Source organism: Suricata suricatta, chromosome 1 (genome assembly GCF_006229205.1).
Source record: "Suricata suricatta isolate VVHF042 chromosome 1, meerkat_22Aug2017_6uvM2_HiC, whole genome shotgun sequence".
Taxonomy (NCBI): Eukaryota; Metazoa; Chordata; class Mammalia; order Carnivora; family Herpestidae; genus Suricata; species Suricata suricatta.
In genome coordinates this window covers 71288583-71308213 of record NC_043700.1, presented here as the reverse complement: position 1 = coordinate 71308213, position 19631 = coordinate 71288583, and the positions used below count along the sequence as shown (strand labels likewise).

Genomic DNA, 19631 nt, shown 5'->3' with positions numbered 1-19631 from the left:
CAACATCAGTAATCTTGAGGGAAAAGCAAATCAAAACCACAATGAAATACTACCTTCTGTCGGAATGGCTAAAAACAAAAACACAAGAAACAAGTGTTGGCAAGGAGAAAAGTAATCCTCATACACTGTTGATAGGAATGTAGACTGGTGTAGCCACTCTGGAAAACAGTGTTGGGAGTTCCTAAAAAAATTAAAAATACAACCACCATATGATCCAGTAAGTAATACCACTTCTGGGTATTTATCCAAAGAAAATGAAAACACCAATTTGAAAAGATATATATACCCCTATATTCACTACAGCATTATTTACAATAGCCAGGATACGGAAGCAACCCAAGTGTCTATCAGTAGATGAAAGGATAAGGATGTGGTGTCTACATACAAAGGAATATCACTCAGCCATATAAAAAAAATCTTGCCACTTGCAACAACATAGATGGACTCATGGGGTATTACGCTAAGGGAGATAAGTCAGAAATAAAAATACCATAGGAGTTCATTTATGATGAAATGGAACATTTAGATTCCAAATGTAGAATCTAAATTAATAAGATACACAGACTCAGGGATACAGAGAAGAAAATGGTGGTTATGAGAGGTTGGAAAATATGTGAAAGGGACGAAGAGGTACAAACTTATAATCTAAGTCACAGGGATGTAAAGTACAGCATAATGATTGTAGTCAATAATAATATAATAATCTTTGGTAACAGATGGTTTGTAGGGTTACAGTGATCATTTTAAAATGAATATAAATGTTGATCACTAAGTTGTACACCTGAAACTAATGTAATATTGTATGTCAACTATACTTCCATAAAAAAAAAACACATGTTCACTGTAGAAAATAAGGAAATATAAAAATGATAAAAAGAAATCCCCTGTATTTCCCATTCCCTCAAGATAATAAATGTTAGCATTTTGGTGTTTTTCCTTCCCATATTTTTCTTTGGTAACAGTTGCAATCGTGACATATGTGCAGTTTGTGACCTGCCCTTGTTTCACTTGCTAGAACTACTTGCTAGTTCTTGCTAGTTCACTTGCATGAACTGCTTTTCATATTGCTAAAAAAAAATCCACAAAGTGCATTTATCATAATGCAATTAAATTAGCCCTCTGGTAAGTATTTAGACTTTGACCAGTGTTTATTTTGTTCATCTGCACAGTTTCCCAAGATAATGCCTAAAAAATGTCCAACATCCAGGAGGAGAATGGAAATCTCAAGAGGGATCTAGACCTCTGACTCAAAAGGGGAATCACCTGTGGGGACTTAGGAATCTATGCAGCACCTCCTTACAGGCTAACGAGTGGAAAGCTCAGGAGACGTGGATGGTCCCCGCAGCCTGGGCCCATAAGCTGGCAGGCCTGGCTAACGCAGGAGGTCGCTCCCGGGCCTGCAGCAGCCACTCTGGCTGACAGCACCGAGCGGACCTGAGCAGGCCAACCAGGGGCTCAGCCTTTGCCTGCCACCTAATACGGTGGGACCTGACATTGGTTGGATCAGCCTGAGCCAAAAACACCAGAACGGAGGCGGTGTGAGGCATCTTGGGGACCACTGCCAAACCACACCCTGTAAGAGGAAAAGCAGGACAATGCTAGGATGGATACTTTTAAATGCAGAGAGGCTGGGTGCTCCCTGAGAAAGTAGGGCAAAGTAGGGCGGGGGGACAGAGTGACGCTAGAGAAACGTTTCAGCAGCCTCCAGGAACAAATGGGAGCCCCGTGTCTGGGGTGTTCTCTACTCCTGGAGTGAAAACATACCAGCTTATTGACTTCCCCAATTAGTCAAGTGGCCACTGCAGCCCAGCCCCAGCCCCCTGGGCCCATGCAGTAGGCTCCAGCTGTCTGATCCTCTACTCGGTCCCGCTTGAGACACAGACTGTGCACTCCTGGCTGAAGCCCAGCAGCGTGAGAGCCACTGATGGGGTTGTCCGCCTCCAGGCCACACTCTACAGGGCTCCCAGCCCTCTTGCTGCAAACATAATGGCTTCTGTGCTTGCCAGCCTCGTGCTGCGGCATAAATCCTCAGCTTTTGTCTGTGTTTAATCACCACCCTGGGAAGTGCTATCCAAGTGCAATTGTTTCTAGCTAGGCGTGCAACTCCAGGGTCCTGCAGCCCACTCAAGACCAAAGTCCCTAACACAGGATTCGTAGGGTAATGCTGGCAGTCTGTTTTAAATGGCCACTGAAAGCGGGGGTCACGCAACCTGGGAACCCCCAATCACACACCACCGAGCCGACTCTGACACGTAGGGCACCATTTAGTTCCCTGGGGACTGAATTCATACATCCTTTCAACTACTACCCAGCTGTGTCTTGCTAAAGCTGTATTTAACGTATCTGGAAGGAAGGATGGAAGGAAAGCAGATGGGCCTCTTGCCTGTCCAGGGGTTTCCAGGGTCAGAGTGTGGAGTAAAGGCCTGTTGAAGGGAGAAGGCAGGGAGGGAGCTGGGACAGGAACAGAAAGGGGTGTCCCTCTGCTCAAAGGCAAGAACTGTGAAAGGTCATTCTTCTAGAAAGGCACAAACATCAGCCCAAGCCCCGAAGGGAAGAAGGGCACAGTAAAATGCACACAGAACTGAAGCACTCACTAAAAGGGAGAAAAAGACATCACATCATTTGTAACAGTTTTACCACATTACATATAACATTTTCTGCATTATAAGGGTTCGGTGATTTCTCTTTAAAGCAGATCCCAGAGTAGACAAGAGGAGAGGGGTTAAGTGGCACACCGACATGTTAAAATGCAATTTCCATCTTTATGGAATCTCAACCTGGTTCCACTAGAAATGCTAACTGGGCAATCCCCAGGAGGCAGTGCATGCGCCACACCTGTTTCAGGTGTGCACAGAGGAGGCGCGAACCCACAGGCTGCACCATTTCCCCTGGGGCTGTGGAAGGCCAGCAGCGTGCACAGCACCCAGGGCCTCTGACTCACAAGCGGCTCAGGGTCTTGGGGTGCGAGCCTGCAGGTGAACTGTGAGTCTGATGGCCCTCCCCGTGGTGAAGGGAGACAGACTACCCACAACTTTACCAGTGAGACCTGGATCCTGTGACAGGAATCCAGGTGCTTCTGTCCCAGGTACCAGGAGGTTGCTTTCGATGACAAGTAATCTTTTTCTCTGTTTCTGAAAAACACGGGTGCTGCATGGTAGCAACCTGTCAACCCTCCTGCTCCTGGGGTGCCAAAGGTATGAGGTCTGTAAATCTCAGGAGCACTGTTGGAGCACGTCCAAGGAAGGTGCAGTGAAATGTGTAAAGGATGAAATAACGAGCAATGATGTAAGGGAGAGAGATGGATTAATAGTAAATTAGACATGAAGTGGGAGATTCTTTGGAATTCAGAATGTTCTAAAGACAGGATGGCTCTTTGTACCTATCTGTCATCCTTAGGAGTCAGTTACTTGGTCAACTATTTTCCTCATCTCCTGGTCATCTAATCACTAATGGAATCCTGGTCTGTCAGAGGGAAACACCAAGAAGGAGCAGAAGCGGAGAGTCTGATCTACTGGAGTACTGTCTGGCTCACAGGGTTTCTAGAAGCCAAGGCCTACTTGGATTCTTCTTTAAAAGTCAGTAAAAAATTAATTGTAACATTTTCTCTTAAAAAAAAAGTACCCTACAAAAGACACAAAAAGATGCTCAATGTAGTTGGTCATTAGGGAAATGCAAATGAAGTCCACAGTAAGATTACCACGTTACACCTACTGGGATGACTATAAGTAAAAAGACAATAACAAGTGCTAGCAAGGATATGGAGAAACCGAAGCCCTCATCCACTGCTGATGGGAATGCAACTGGTGCAAGCCAGTTTGGAAGACAGTCGGGCAGCTCCTCAAAATGCTAAATGTACAACTGCCATGACCCAGAAATTCCATTCTTACTGGACTATACCTAACAAACTTGAAAACATATGCTCAAACAAAAACATCTGAACACAAATGTTCAAATCAGCAAGTTCAATAAGATTCAAAAACTGGAAACAACTCATGTCCATTTACTGATGTGGTGTATACCTACAGTGGAATATGCTTTAGCCTTAAAAAGAAGTGAAGTACTGGCACATGTCAGAACATAGACGGATTTTGAAAATATCACGTTAAGTAAAAGAAGCCAGACATAGAGGCCACACACTGTACAAGTCCATTTACATTAAATTTCCAGAATAGGCAAATCCACAGAGACAGAAAGTAGATTAGTAATAACCTAGGGCAAGGGGTTAGTGGGGGAGTGACTGCTAATGACTTGTTTTTTGGTGTGGTGAGAATGTTCTCGAATTAGGGTAATAGCTGAGCAGCTTTGTGGATATACTAAAAGCCAAAGAACTGCCCACTTCATAAAGAAATAAACTTTAAAAAAAAGTACTATTACCTCTTATTTTCTAAAGTCTTTATTTCTCTAATGTCATGTCCATCCCATCAATCCGTCCTTCTAATGGTACATGTGCTGGAAAGATGCTTGGAATGGTGCCCACCCAATATTAATGTGAGTTATTTCCAGGAGGTAAAATTTGAAGATCTTTATATTTTTCTATATTAAATTCTTTATCATGAAAAAATACCTTTTTTCACTAGAAAATCATATGTGATTTTATTAGGTACAGAAAACAAAGTAGAAAACTAAAAAAAGCAAAACCCTCCAGGCAATAATATATACAGGAGATTCCCTCACGCAACATACATTTAGTACCTTTCTAATCAGACTTTTGTTTTAGTTTGAGTACCTCACTCTGCTTCCTCTGAACACGCTGGAGTTGATACAATCAAAAGGTGTCCCATCTATATCTGGACCAGCCATCAGCACCTTCTAGCATTTTCTCTTTGTCCTATTGAACCAATATTCACAGCACTAGGTTTCCTTCCTCCCCCTTCCCCTTGCCTGGTGGGGCAGAATGAGTGAGAAGGGGAAGACTTTTTTCCCTCCTTTCGTTTCAAATGCCACAATTCATCTGCTCTTATGTATACATATATATATAGCTTTTTTCCCTGCCCTCAGGCCATCTAATCTTTCTGCTACTGCTGAGCACTGTCATAAACATTTGTATTCCTCTGACATCCAGGCAACCCAAATTCTTTCCTACATGTGCCAAGGTCCCTGTAGTCGACAGCCTCACTGGGTGGTGGGTAAACAGAGCCTTCATTAGCTCTGTCCCCAGTTCCACTGCACAGAGCCGGGTGTGAGCTCCATACTGCCTTATAATTAGCCAGCTTTTCCAAACCCTCACTTTGTACCTGCCACTACTGTCTGCCACTACTTTATAAATATTAAATGCAAAAAACACCATTAAAGTCACATTCAGTTTCTGGCTGAAGCATTGATGGCTTTGGTACCCTAACTTGAGATAAGGCAGCCACCTTGGTGTTCTTTCTCTTTCTGCGTACTTATTTGTAAGAGGTTTTCTGGATTCCAGGAACTTTTCACCCACCTATGACTGTCAGGGGAAGGGGGGTGAGGCAGAGGCCACCTTTGATGACAATGCTGTTTTTCTCAGTTTGCATACACTGGGCATGTGTATAAAGATTTATCTCCTAAACAGAAGGCAGACTGTCTGACCTCATCCTCCTTGCTGGAAACTGAATTTCAGGGGGCAATCATGCAATGAAGGCAAATAAGCCCCTAGTGTGGGCCGGGAGCCTGCAGGGGACCGAGAAGGACTACAGGGCCGGGGAGCAGCGCCGGAGGTGCCCGGGGATTGGCATCGGCCTTGCGGGGCACAGGGGCTGTACACGTGCTCTGAAGCCCCCAAGGCTACAGTCCTGCCTTTCACATAGACACATGTCTGGAAACCGTTCCAGGCAAAACCACAGAGGAACTACCTGGCTAGCAAAGACGCAAAGCACACTACCTTGCACATACTGGTTCTTATGTTCATTTGCTAAATAAGATGTTTCTACCTTTTCAGTATAAAAACAGCACTTACAAGCCTGTAATACTTCAATCATGAAACTCAGTCAGTGACGGCATTTCAGTTTCACATACAACATCCACTGGGATAGCAGAGCACTTGGAAGCTTTAGGAGGTGGGGACATACCTGTTTAGCTGCTGATGAAGAGATTACTTTTCTGTCCAGCAGGTTGAGCAGCTCAGCCAGCGCGGAAGGTGTGACAGGACTAGCAGCCCCCAAAAGGAGAGAAAAAATAAATGCACATGTCACACTGTCAGCATATACCCATTTAGAAGCAGAGCGCTCGAGTTTGTAGGCTTAAACAATTAAAGCCACATCCAGGAATGGAAATGACAGGCCAACTGGGCTCTGTTTTATTTATTTATTTTGTATGTTAGGATAGAACAAGTTTTGGTTACTAGTGTTGTTTAACCACTCAGCAGTCAGTAATGGCTGTTTGGCAGAAGCTGTAGCAACAGACAGACAACTGCTCAGTTTAATTAGTCAAAAGAAAAAAAGAAAAAGAAAAAAAGGGAGTGGCTGCAAGATTCTTGAACCAATGACAAGGGGAAAACAACACAACAATAACAACAAAACCCCCAAAAACAACCACCCAGTAATTACATATTTCCAACTGCAAGATCAGTTTCAAAGTTACTTCAAACAAAAGAGCTATAACAAGGCTACATTTCTGAGTGTTATTATGCAAATATAAATTCTTTTTCATAGGAGGGGTTTTTCTTTAAGGGAGTGCAGTGACTGTCATCCACATTGTCAACCGTCCCCGTGGGCATCTGCACAGACACTGTTCTCCACAGGCTCACACAGCTTTCTGAGCACTTTCACAACAGAAGGGCCCAGGGTCCATTATACCTCTTTACCTCTAGGAGATGACTTGGTGAAAAGCAATACTGAATTATAGACTCTCTTAAACTTTTTAACGTTTATTTATTATTTTTGAGAGAGAGACAGAGCACAAGCAGGGGTAGGGCAGAGAGAGGGAGAAACATAATATAAGCAAGCTCCAGGCTCTGAGCTGTTAGCGCAGAGCCTAATGTGGGTCTTGAACTTGCGGACCATGCGATCATGACTTGAGCTGAAGTTGCTTAACCAACTGAGCCACCTAGGCATCCCTTGACTATTTCTTTTAAAATATGTGGTTTTGCTACCTAATTTTTTTTTTTTAAAGCAGGCTTCAAGCCCAGCCAGAGCACAACATGGGGCCTGAACTCACGACCCTGAGGTCATGACCTGAGCCAAGATCAAGATTCTGAGCCACCCAGGCGCCCCTGATTTTGCTACTTTTAAACACACATAGCAACGAGGCTAACAGAACACGATTTATCTGAGGTCATTAGGGGACCAGTTTTAAATAGGAATGACTTATAAATAGCACATTAGTATGTCTTTATAAATGAAAACTTTTGAAGTGCTTAACGCCACTTGAAAACCTTTTGTCTTAGTTCACATCAATCACAACTTCTTTGTAAGCTTTTAGATAATGAAAAGGAAACTGCCACTTAGCCCCCATCCAGTATCCCTGCATTCCAAACCAACTGAGTCAAGTTTACCAGCTCCCACTTACTGGACTGATTCAAGTACAGTGAAACCTCATTAGGGTTGTTCATTTGAAGCAGCTGACACACTGAGGCAGACCAACATCCTTAAAGTCTTTGTTTATCTCAAAGTATGGATAAGAGGTAATTCCAAGTGGAAATTAAGTTTGGAGACTGGTGTTATTAAATTGGTATTTGGAACATCTGTGAATCACCCTGATTAAATCTCAGCAGCAAGAGGGGCAGGGGGCTGGGAAATAAACTGATAAACTCCCCTTCCAGCCTTCCACCTTACTGACAAGTAATAAAGAATCAGGTTGTTTTAAAAATGCAGGTTCGTTGGATGTTCTGCAATCCAAGAAAATACAGTGGCTAATTAGAGTGTAGACTGTGTGTAGAACCCATAATAAGCACTGAGGTTGAAATGGATTTCTAGAGCATGCAAAAAAGAAAAGGTCCCTTCTCCCATATGAGTTGATAATATAAGGGACTTGGAGACGGAGAACAGAAATAGAACACGACATAACTAAAAATACTTTGCCTTTCATCTAATGACCTTAATTCATTAGTTAGGTCATAAATGTACACCATAAAATATTTCCACTGACCTAACAGCATTTGAGATTTCTCACTCATCTTTCTATACCCACAAATGCTTGACACACGGTCGGTAATAAATTGTGTCACAGAACTCTTCCCACCAACAGGGAGATCTATCTGGTACACTGCATACATTAATTCCAGATATGCCAGGGCTAACCTTGAGTAAGACAATGACAAAGATCAGTACCTGTCACACTGATCTTGAAAGACCCCACTCATCAGTTAAATAAATAAACCATCATCAGATTTGCAACATAATGGCAGCAGAAGCACAAGCTACTGATTTGCTGTCAGATAATGCCGGTTTCTGGACAGTGAATGTGTCTCCATTAAAGAAGAATCTGACATGGAAAACGCTTAAGCTTTGCAGGCCGGCCTCCAATCCCCGGGGCCAATGTATGTACAGAGGGATCCTTCCAATCTGCCAACTTCCTCCAGTCCCCCAGCGCTCCTTCAGGATCACGACACCACCCCCAGCTTGCATCCAAGAGCAGACACCCCGCCCCCTCTACAACTGCGCAGCCCAGCCCCTTCCTGGCATCTGAGAAATGTGCAGCCCATCTCCATCCCCACACCCATTTCACGCCCAAAGTCCGCCTTCTCTGCTTAAGATGGGACACAGGAAGCTCCTGTGTGGGACTTGGACATCCAGGTGGCTCTTGCTGCTCAGTAATCCTTGTGTTCCTCTTGATGATTTCCCTGCACCCCTGTCCAGTGCCCCCACCCAAGTCAACTGTTACAGCCATGGCATCTTCTTCCCACCTTCCTTCTCAGCACCTGCCCCCACCTCTCACTTCATAAGGACAGCAGCTGATGCAAGACTCAGAAATTTCTATCCTGTTCTCTTCCTCTTCTTCCAGCAAACAAACCCCTCAACCCATGTTTTTATCCATTACTTTCCGCTCCTGCAGATCCCACTTGCATGTTTGTTTCAGAGCTCTCCCTTGGGAGATCTTCCCTATCTTGAAAATGTCTGCAAGTGATCTCAGAGTCTGCAAGCCTGGTTTCTTACCTTACTTTTACAGATAAATATCTAGCATTAGCGGCTACTATGGGCCCACGGAAGCACGTGCCCTTCCGGCACTAATCCTCGCCCTCTACAGAAGATGTTCTCTTAAAAAGCACACTTCCTCGGCTGTTGCCAAGCATAACAGCTTTCCCCATCCTGCTGCACCCCGACTTCTGGACTATATTAAAAGCCTCTTGTGAAAACCCCTCTCCTTGGGCCTCCAGATTCTCTTCCTCTCCCTGGTCGTCCCCCATTCACTCCTGGCCCAATAGGGAGGAACGGCCCGTGTTCTTTCCCACGTGGTCTTCTGCCTCCACCTCAGGCTGCCAGGGGAGGGAAGCACATCTGTTCCCAAGCCTGCCGCTGCTTCCTCAGGGTCCAGTTATCTCTACCATAAGATTCAACCGGCTCTCAACAAACAGGCTTTTTTTTTTTTTTTTTAATATTTTTTAGGTTTTTATTTTTGAGAGACAGAGAAAGACAGCACGAGCAGGGGAGGGTCAGAGAGACAGGGAGACACAGAATCCGAAGCAGGCTCCAGGCTCTGAGCTGTCAGCACAGAGCCCAATGCGGGGCTCAAACCCACAAACTGTGAGATCATGACCTGAGCTGAAGTCAGAAGCCATACGCTTAACCGACTGAGCCACCCAGGTGCCCCTCACCAAACAGGTTTTAAACCAGGGCCAGCAATTTTCTGCCGGGAAGTGCCAGAGAGTAATTGTTTAAGGCTTTGTGGGCCACACACAGTTTCTGTCACTTATTCTTTGTTTTGATTTAAGAGGTCATAAGCACTGTTTGCTTACAGGCCCGCCAGAATGATCTTTAGAGGGTTTCCAAACCTGACAGCCCCACTCTTGGATGCTCTTCCTTCACCATTGGGCCCTTCTTGGCTCAAAAGCCAGCCCTGGTCTGCTGGAGCCTCAGGGACCACTGACCCTGGCAGACCTGAAGTTCAGGGTACCCAACTAGACTGGAGAATTGGATGGTGGTGCCTGCCTGATTTCACCAGTAAATGCTTGGTCAGGGAATCTATAATTTTCACTTTCTTAACTAAACCAAACCTGTTATTAATAGTGATTTAGAATGAGTTAACAGAAAAACAACTTTCAAAGCAATATGCTCAAAATAATTAAAAAGCTGAGTTCAACAAGAGCTTTTCTGGTTGGACCCTTTAAATACCATGACAGGTCTTTAAAGATGAGTGCTAATTTGCAAAATTGGTTCTTGCCGACTTGACCGCTAGTGTTCCCTGCCTGGGGTCACCGTGAGACTACCGCGGAGCGCCACAGCGACTGCAGTTCTAAGCTTTGGAAACGTTAGCCCCAGCAGCTGAGCGGTTCGCTAATTACTGTGTGTTCCGAGTGCGGCTGGTGTGTCCAGCCCAGCTAATGGTTCTTTGAACTGTGTAGAAAGACGGCTGCCCACAGCTTGGTTTTGGAGCCTCGGCTCTTGTTCTACATAAATTGTGTGATAGAACTATGGTTTAGCGTCCTCTTTACCTGCTTTTGGAATAGCTACATATACTTTTATTTAGAACGCAGTACCCTTTGGGTTCTTAAAACTCTAGTGCTTATGAACTGTTTGGGTAAATACCAGGGGCTCCAGGTTCATTCAACAAGCTAATGCATCAACCTTCGCTCCTTTAACAGCTACCCACATGGTTGTCGAGCAAACCCCTAATTTCACAGACCAATATAGAAAGAAACTAGTCTGAAAGTCCAGGTACTTGGCTTCCAGTCTTAGCAGCTTACCACCTAAGATATGTCACCTTCCCAATCAGGGCTTGGATTTCCTTGCCTGCTAAAGGAGAGAGCTAAACTGAAGATTATCTAAGGTCTCTGCCAAGAAATGTCAGTGAATTTAGGAATCACAGCCAACAGCACAGAAAGCCATATTGGTAACTCCTCCAAAAGCTCAAACCACACCTTGAAGCCTTCCTGGCTTCTCTTGGCCAACATGAATCTCCCTCCTCTCTGCTCCCACTGCACTGTGTATAGTTCTAGAACAGGATGTACCCATTTCTGCCCTGGGTTAAAATACTAATGTATGAGTCTAGTCCTCCCCAGGAGACGGAGAGTTCCTTGAGGGCCTGAACAGGTCCTTTTCATCTTTCCACATGCCCCGCACAGAGTGGTGCTCTAAACGTATTCACTGGATTCACAGCTAACCTCCCCTGTGACTTTCCACACCCTTAGATTCCAGCCCCGCCCCCATCACACAGGAAGCAGTGCTTAGCTGCCGTTTTCCACTCTCTGCTCCTGTAAGCTATGCTCCTCCTCGGTCTAAAAACATGCCAGTTCTTTGCCATTCCACTGTTGGCTCCCTGCAGATGTTGCTCAGACCTCTGCCTCACCACATCCCTATCCATTTCTTAAGGCTTTGGAACAGTTGTGTCTCCTCCATAAGCTCTTCTAGATGGCTTCAGTCTTCACTGAATGGCCACAATATTTTCAGCATAAAGAGTGGAATTTCGGAAAACATAAATGAAAGACAGAAAGGAAACAGATGACACAGGAGTTTAGGGGACTGAGGGTGGCCACTGTTTTGGTATTTAATACACCAACGCGGCAAGGAGAAGGAGACAAACACGGAGGGCTCACTATGTGCCAGGCGCTGTGCATTTTCCTTTCAAAAACCCTTGGAGGCAGGTACTGCCATTTTTGTTTCATAGTGAAGAACTGGATGGTCAGAGAGGGGAACTCATCCAAGGCCACCGGTGGTAAGGAGCCAAGTGAGGAAGTGAATTGATCCCATGTGGCCACAATACAACATGCAGATACACGGTGCAAACAAGAGGCTGGACGTGAAGCTGGCACTGTACAAGGTTAACCTTTGAGTGGACAGATTTTCAGAATCATGTACCAATACATGCCTGTCCCCCCTCCTCCACTTCTCCGTGGCCGGGGAGGCTGCTGAGATGAAGACCCCTGCTGAGACCGGGCTCCACCTTCCACCGGGACCTTGCCGGGGTCCGGCCATCTGCCTGGGGTTCCTGAGGAACACCCTCTCCCTCATTCTCCACATTGAAATCTGCTGCTTGCTCCTCCTTTCCTGGCTTTTGTGACACTAACTCTGTCCTAGTTTTCCTCTTCTGCACCACGTCTTCTCGGCTGCCTCCCTCTCTGGCCACGCTTCTCACATACGAGTGCACAGCTTCTCCGGCTCCTCCCTCAGCCATCTTATCAGGCCGTGCCCTCCCGGACAGTCCTCTTCTGCTTCAACAGCTTCCAGTACCATCTGTAAGCTGCGAGTCCACGCCCCACCCGTACTGGACTATGCGCTGGCATTCCCCGAAGTGTGATGCCTGGACTCATCTCAAGATTTCTACATGTGCTGTTCCCTATAGCTGGAACACTTCTACCTCCTGGATTTTTTTGCCTGACTAACCTTACTCATTCTTCCCCCAGGCCTTGGTTTAGCTGTTACCTTCCCCTTCTCAGAGCACCACCAGCTCACTGCTTCATAATCACCAGCTTCTAGACTGTCAGCTTGGAGAGCAGGGACTACATCTGTGTGCTGACTGGTCTCCCCTATGCTTAGCACAGTGCTTTGCAGAGAGTCTAAATAAACATGTGAATAATGAACGAATGAGAACTCTAGGATTTATACCTGCTAGATATCTCTTGTCAGCAGATCATATACCTGACTGTCCTGGTGCCTGTGAGGGGGATGTCTGTCCAAAATGGAACATGCCGTCCTGCCCCGCCCCCTGCCTCAGTCCTCCTCCTCCTCCTCTACCTCTCGCTAGACTGAAAACCACGGCCCTCTGTGTCACTCCACTGTCCAAGTAAGAACTGGAAGTCGTGTGAGGTGAGATAACTTCTATCTACCTCAGGCCAGGCCCATGGAATTTCTCACTTGCACTCCAGCAACAGGCTCCTTGCTTCTGGTCTGATCTTCCATCCCACCTCTCCGAGTGAAACTGAAGGGGCCTACAGATCTAGGGCTTTGAGAGCTGCTGACAAAAGTGTTTGCATGGTGGCCTCTGGTGGCCTCTGTGACTTTCTACCGAGCTTTCCTGCATGCCCCCTTGTCACTCCGAAGCTTCTGGGTTTCCTAAGTCTCCATGCTGGCTTGTCTCAGTGTCCGATGTCCACTCCCTTACCGGGAATCTCCTCACCCCTCCCATCACCTGGCAACTCCCACTAGGTCTTCAGGGCCTGGCTCCAGCATACCCTCTGAAGGAGCCTTGTTCATCTTCTGGCCTCAGGCTAGGCCCCCCTGGTGTTCATTCACGGCACCTCGTGTGCCCTTGGCTGAACAGGATCACACTGAGGTGAAGGCCTGTTTTCTTATAGGCCTGTACCCCTCACCAACTTATAAACTCCTGGTCTTACTCATCTTCAGGCCCCCAGCCCTGCACGGTACAAAGGGCAGTATGGACAGTCAGATACTGGAACAAATAAATGAAATTTCAGATGTGATGGAGGACAGCTTTAGAATCTGGAATTCACAGGGGGGATTTGTGTCTTGTTAGGCGATCTTAAGGAGAACGAGAGAGAACAAAACACTGGCCCTGCCCTACTTCTACTGCTTCTGGACACAGAGTTCATCATAAAGGAAGAAAGAATCCCCAGACCCCACTCACCTCTCATTGACAGCAAGGTTCTGTTGCTTTAAAAAACCCAGAAAAATGTTGAGGACCCAACTCGTTACTTTTTTTGGCTCTGCCCTAGTTTCTTTTATCACATTCTGGAAGAACTCCAGTAGGCCAACTTCATTCTGTAAAGAAAGAAAAAAAACAATATAAATATATATAAATATAAAGTCTCCCAAAAAATGAAAGATCAGCATTCTGAAGGCAAATCTGAAACTGTCTCCCTCTGCCTCCTCCGAGACATCTACTTGGACTCTCCTAAACACGGAAATGCCACCAGAAAATTCTGATCACTTTCAGTAAATAGCAAGTATTCGACTTCTACTACTGTCACCATGTTTTATACAGCATTTTCTCAAAGGAATGAACATATTTCTGAAAGCTGGGCTTGGTGAACCAGAGGACAATGAAATCCACTATCCCTCAAACTCACCTGCCCTCTCACTGTCATCCCTGTGTACCTACACCTTTTACCCTTGAGCTGCATCCTTCATCTTTTGGGCCCATGGTGTTTGGCTTGACTTCAGTGTCTCTTTCCAGGCCTATCCCCTGCTGGAAGTCTCAGTGACTGTGAGAATAAGGCAGGAAAAGAAGCAAATGAAGAAGGAACAGACAGAATATTCTACCTCTGAAAAAAATCAAAAGCGGATCGTAACTGTATTCATCTTCACATTATCCCCAAAATGACAGAAATGGTTTTCAAATGTTTTCAGAATGAGGAAGAACCCAAGCACAAGTGACCCACTGAGACCACAGAGCTGATGGAGGGAACAGTGGCTTCTGGGTCTTCGAAGCCATGAAGCCACGCTAGACACAGCTAACCCCACCTCTCCTCTTGCTCCGTGAATACAATAGACTGGGTGGGCTCAACAAGGACTTGTGAAGAAGACTATTGGGTCTCCCCCTCTGGTCTGTCAGCTCCGTGAGCCAGGGGCCATTCTGTCCTGTTCACTGAACAACTAGAGCTCAGTCAGGGCTGGGCCATGGCAGCTACCTATAAATATCCACGGATGCAATTAATGTCTGCTGCCATTACCATGTGCAATTAAAACAAAATCACATGTAAATGCTCATTCTATATCATGCCATGTTCACCTTTATATATTAGAATTGCCACAATTATACATAAGAACAATCCCAAAGCACTCATCAAAGTGCCTTAACTACTATAGCTAACTGCCAGCTCGGACCAGTTTGGCAGAACCAAAAAATGTGGCTAAGTCCATCCTTTTTTGGTAAGAAAAATAAAAACATATTTCCCTCGCAAAGGGGAAACTGAAGCTTTCAAAATGCAGAGGGAACACATTTTTAGTAGATTTCTCCTACCTGCTGAAATGCAAATAGAACCACACTTTCTTGAAATGGTCTTTTTCACTTTATACTGCAGGTAAGGCTCTCAAACCTTTGCCCCTTTCAGAAAATGTTCGTTAAGCAAAGCGACTTTCTGGAAAAACAAGACACAGGAAGAAGCAAGACATATGAACAAACGTTCTCTGAAAGCTCAGCTCTTGCCGATGCTGTAATGTACACACAGGCACACGTTGCTAAAGTAGAAGTTCCATAATAAAAAAAAAACTACATGCCCTTTGTAACAGATAAATTCTCTGGTGACAAGCCTACTGAATAATCCCATAATCATCTCTTGAATCTCTTTTCAAGCCAACGTTACTATTCTGCTCATGCTAAACCAGGGCAAAGGCCGCCTCAGCAGCCAAAGCTTGAGTGTAGATAAAGGCAAATGCAGGCAGAATGAAGAGGAAGTTCTGCTTAACTTATGGAAAAGTATTCAAACTTCCACAATGGTAGAGCAAACCACAGGGGAAGTAGAAAACCGCTATCCGGCCCAAATCAGACGAGCAGAATTCCCTTTGTTCTAACCCAGACAGGCTGGCCCGCTGGTGAAAAGAGCTGTCAGAAGGAGAACTCTTTGCTTTGCCAAGGAAAGGTTTTCTAAATCCACCTAGAAATATTGCACTTGAACTCCCAGGCTTGGCTGAGTTGCTGGGACGTGATGAATATCTATTCTTCTACCCTCGGGTGGTTTTTTTATTGGATGGATGACATGGCAAGTCAGATTTCTGTTTGTCTTTTTGTGTCCGCGCTGTGATGAAGCCTCCCCGAGCTGGAACCGTACCTCACTGGGGATACATGGCTCCGGCACACAACTGGAAGCAGACGTGAAAATCTGTGATGGTAACGGGGTGAGCTACGTGCATAGGACTGAAGAAGGCCGAGCCGCGACTGCCCAGAGAATGATGGATCAATACAAAGCCACACGTGGGCTGCCTTAGATCACAAGCCTGCGTTTCAAGCATTCTACGTAAGGTTTTCTTAGTTATTCTTAGGAGATCGGCAACTGCTAATAAGCTTGGTACAAATCTCTCAAGTCCCTGGTGAACGTGTCCGAGCAGCCATCTGGTTTTCTCAGGGAAACAGTGCACCAGTAACTCCCTTACATAAAAACCATATGAAGAGCAATGCAAAAAGGCCACTGCAGTAGGGAACCCCCAACTTCCTTCTCGAAGGCGACTTGCAAGCGTCCGACTTGGACTGACCTATCCTAGGTCAGAGCTGACGCTCTACTACACGGTGTGTCAAGTCTCCTGGCTGAATGTAACTCTAATTGTTCCTTCAGCCACAGTGAATGCAGCAGGGACAACTGGTCCTGCCTTTCGTGTAACGCCAGGCAGCCTTTATAGCTCTATGACCAGGAAGCATCCTTTTCACATTTTAATCAAATTTCCTGAAGCATTCAATTACACCCTCCTGGAGGCTAACAGGAACCCTCCACCGCTAATGGATCTGTCAGTTGGTCAATGCAGGTGTGAGGCAAAGCATAGGGATCATCGCACCTCACTGTCTGCTCTGGAAAGGAACCCCGACCCACCCTTGCGTCGGGCCCAGGAAGGAGTCTTTTTGCAATGCTGTTGTACCTTCAGAGATGACAAAATGTCAGAAGACTGTGCAGCTGGAATAGGATGAGGGCTGATTTCCCAACCACCATTCTTGTTCTAAGTCACACAGCCTTTGAACCTGATGACAGGGCAGAAATTAGCTGGACTATATTTAGAAGTAGAATGAAACTTGACAGAGACAGCTGCCCAGTGGCCGACTTGAGAGAAGAAGAAATTCACAAAGTACAAGCTGAGGAACAGCTGATTATGTGGCAGGGAGTGACGTGGCAGCTAAAGGAACCTTAGATTAGCAATCTGGGGCTAGTTAAGAGGCTTTGAGGAGCATTTCCAGAATAGCTGCTAGACATGGAGAACGGCGGCCAGCCCTGTGGGGAGGGCACATGGCAGCGGCTGCTGCTATTAGCAATGATAGTACGTTTGATAACAAGAGGGTCTAAGAACTGTTCTAAGTGCTGTCTCTCTGTTAACTCATTTAATTCTTTTTAAAAATTTTTAATGTTTATTTATTTTAGAGGGAGACAGTGTACAAGCAGGGGAGGATCAGAGAGATGGAGACATAGAATCCAAAGCAGGCTCCAGGCTCCGAGTTGTCAGCATAGAGCCTGACTAGCGGCTCAAACCCACAAACCACGAGGTCATGACCTGAGCCTAAGTAGGACACTCAGTCAACTGAGGCACCCAGGTGCCCCATTAACTCATTTAATTCTTAAAACAACCCCCGGTTGATCCTAGCAGAACGAACTCTCACAGACGAGGATGCTGAGGCATGAACTTGCCTGAGGTTACACAACAAGAAAGCAGCGGACCTGGGATCTGAACCTCTGTGGTCTGTGCTCTTACTCTCCACGTTCCACTGCTGCTGATGAAGAAAACATCACGCCCTTGCCTTCCTGGGGACCGAGATGGAGCACTTACCAGTGCCAGGCACAATGTGAAGCAACTAGCTCATCAAAAGAATGCACTTTCCCACCACTTCCATTATTTTATTTGGTACCTGCCAGCTGTTCAAAGGTTCTTAACATATTAAAAATGTTGCAAAGGCCCTTAGCAATTAACTGAGAAATTAGGAGAAAATGGCAAGTTCTCTTTCTGTCTCTGCCAATGTACATCTATGCCACCTGGCACTCTCCGCTGTGGCCTGACACACACCTGTCCCCCAGATCAGGGAGGAAGACAGTCACCCCCCCCCCCCCGCCCTGGGCCATACAGAGCTTCCAGGGGACAGGAGGGTGGCCAGAGTTGCTGGGGCTCTCTTCGGCACCCCTTCTGCACCCTCTCCTCAGAGAAGTTACATGGATATGTCTCAACCAGACACTGCCCAATTCTGATGCACCTTCTGACATTACGAAAGCAATCCCATTACTGCTCACATAGTTTTGGTATCAAGCACATTGTATTTTTCTGCATTCTAACTCTTCAAATATGAGGAACTTGTGCACAGGCTTATACCTAACTGGGCAGGTCATTCCTGTGGTGGGAGCGGCTGACTGTACAGGAGACCCTGCGTCTGTGGACTGAACTAGGTGCTCGCCTGCCATGGTGCGCCATGTTGTGGAGCCACAAAATGGAGCTGCACCCATCCGCCACGTGGCAGGGGTGCTGGGATGAGCGGCCAACTGAGCATTTCTGCAAACACTGTAAGAGGGCCTAACATGTAGGTCAGTGGGGACTCTGTTGTTCCCTCTTTAATCCTGTGAATTCGGTCACTCTTTCAAAGTGAGAACAGAATACAGACCCACTAACTTTGCGAAAAGTGGCCCTAAACATAACATCAAATGCACGTGTTGGGATGGAAATGGAAATCAGGTAGGGAGGCCTGAGTGGTGGCACTAGGTAAGAAAGCAGTAGTTATGGCTAGATTAAGGACTGACACGTTCAGTAGGGTGGTGGCTTGGGTCTGTGATGTGAAGGAGCCCTCCCTCTGCTTCTCCTGGAAATAAGAAGTGGCTGTGGAAATCCTGCAGTGAGTGCACATGCAGACACAGACACACACACACACACACACAAGATCATCCAGGGGAAGCCTGGGTTGGGAAAAACTGAAGGCAGCTGATTGGTGGTGTGACACTAGCACAGGAGACACCCCTCTCACTTGAGTGTGTCAGGAGGAAGTCAGAATCCTGAACCATCATGGCCACTTTCAAGAACACAGAGATCTGAAACAGCTCTGAAACTGCTCTAGGAACACCCAGGGTATACTCTCTAGTCTGTCTCATAAAACACACAACTAGTAAGAGCTATAGTCCTATTTTGGTCTTTATAGTTTCTCCTCCTGGGTCATGTTTCCAGTGGGTTTGGAAGCCCCTAAAATCTGAGTTCCATTTGGGGAGGGTTCACACTTACGTCTGGCTTAGACTACTGTGAAAACCAGTGTACATTTTCCAAGATATACTAACTCTAGGAGGGATGTGGAGGGAAACCAATATGGCAATAAGACTTTTCCTTGGATAATCAAAACCTAAATAATTTAGGTAATAAACACTGACAGCAGACCGGCATAATTAGAAAACTGTATCTGTAAGAGTGGGCCATAAAGAGTATGCTGTCAAGAAATCAATTCTGATCATAATCACATTTCAACGTGCCTAAAGACACCACGGTTACATGGGCCCAACATGGAGGGAGCCGGTGTTGGTCAACGGCAGCCTTCAGGCTGCAGCTTAAAAACAGCAGCAAAGCTTCAAGGCAGTGCTTGCTCATTTGCTCTGCGATCTGACTGAAACCTGAAATAATGTATTTTCACTGTCCCCAAAAGGAAATCATTCCATGAACAGGAAACCAGACTTCAGGATGGATTAAAGAGAGAGCCCCTGTGAATCCCCAAGGTTGGGCACTTGGGGCTTCACTCCTCCCTGTACTTTTGTGCCAGTGGGTGGATCCCTGAGAGGTCAAATGGCCCTCAGCCCAGTGGATCCTCACCTCTGTAAGTCCTTTGTTACTTGCATCTGAAATAAACACATTGTTGGTTTTGCAGGAGTGAAGTTAGAAGATGCGTCTTTTATTCAGCTTTACCAGAACAAAATATTGGTTATGTTTCTAGTGCATACACTAAACTGTAAAAGT

The 19631-nt window shown here is 45.9% G+C and overlaps 1 protein-coding gene across 2 annotated transcripts in view; it reads right to left on the bottom strand.

Annotated features, from left to right (window-relative positions):
- GATB (glutamyl-tRNA amidotransferase subunit B) overlaps positions 1–19631 on the bottom strand; it is an 87519-nt gene that overhangs the window by 10369 nt on the left and 57519 nt on the right. For both annotated transcript variants that reach the window (XM_029940158.1, XM_029940161.1), the window contains 2 exons: positions 13645–13778; positions 6036–6114 (listed from right to left, as the gene is read on the bottom strand). In XM_029940158.1, the coding sequence (XP_029796018.1) occupies positions 6036–6114; positions 13645–13778 (213 nt within the window). The remainder of the gene's footprint in view (positions 1–6035; positions 6115–13644; positions 13779–19631) is intronic.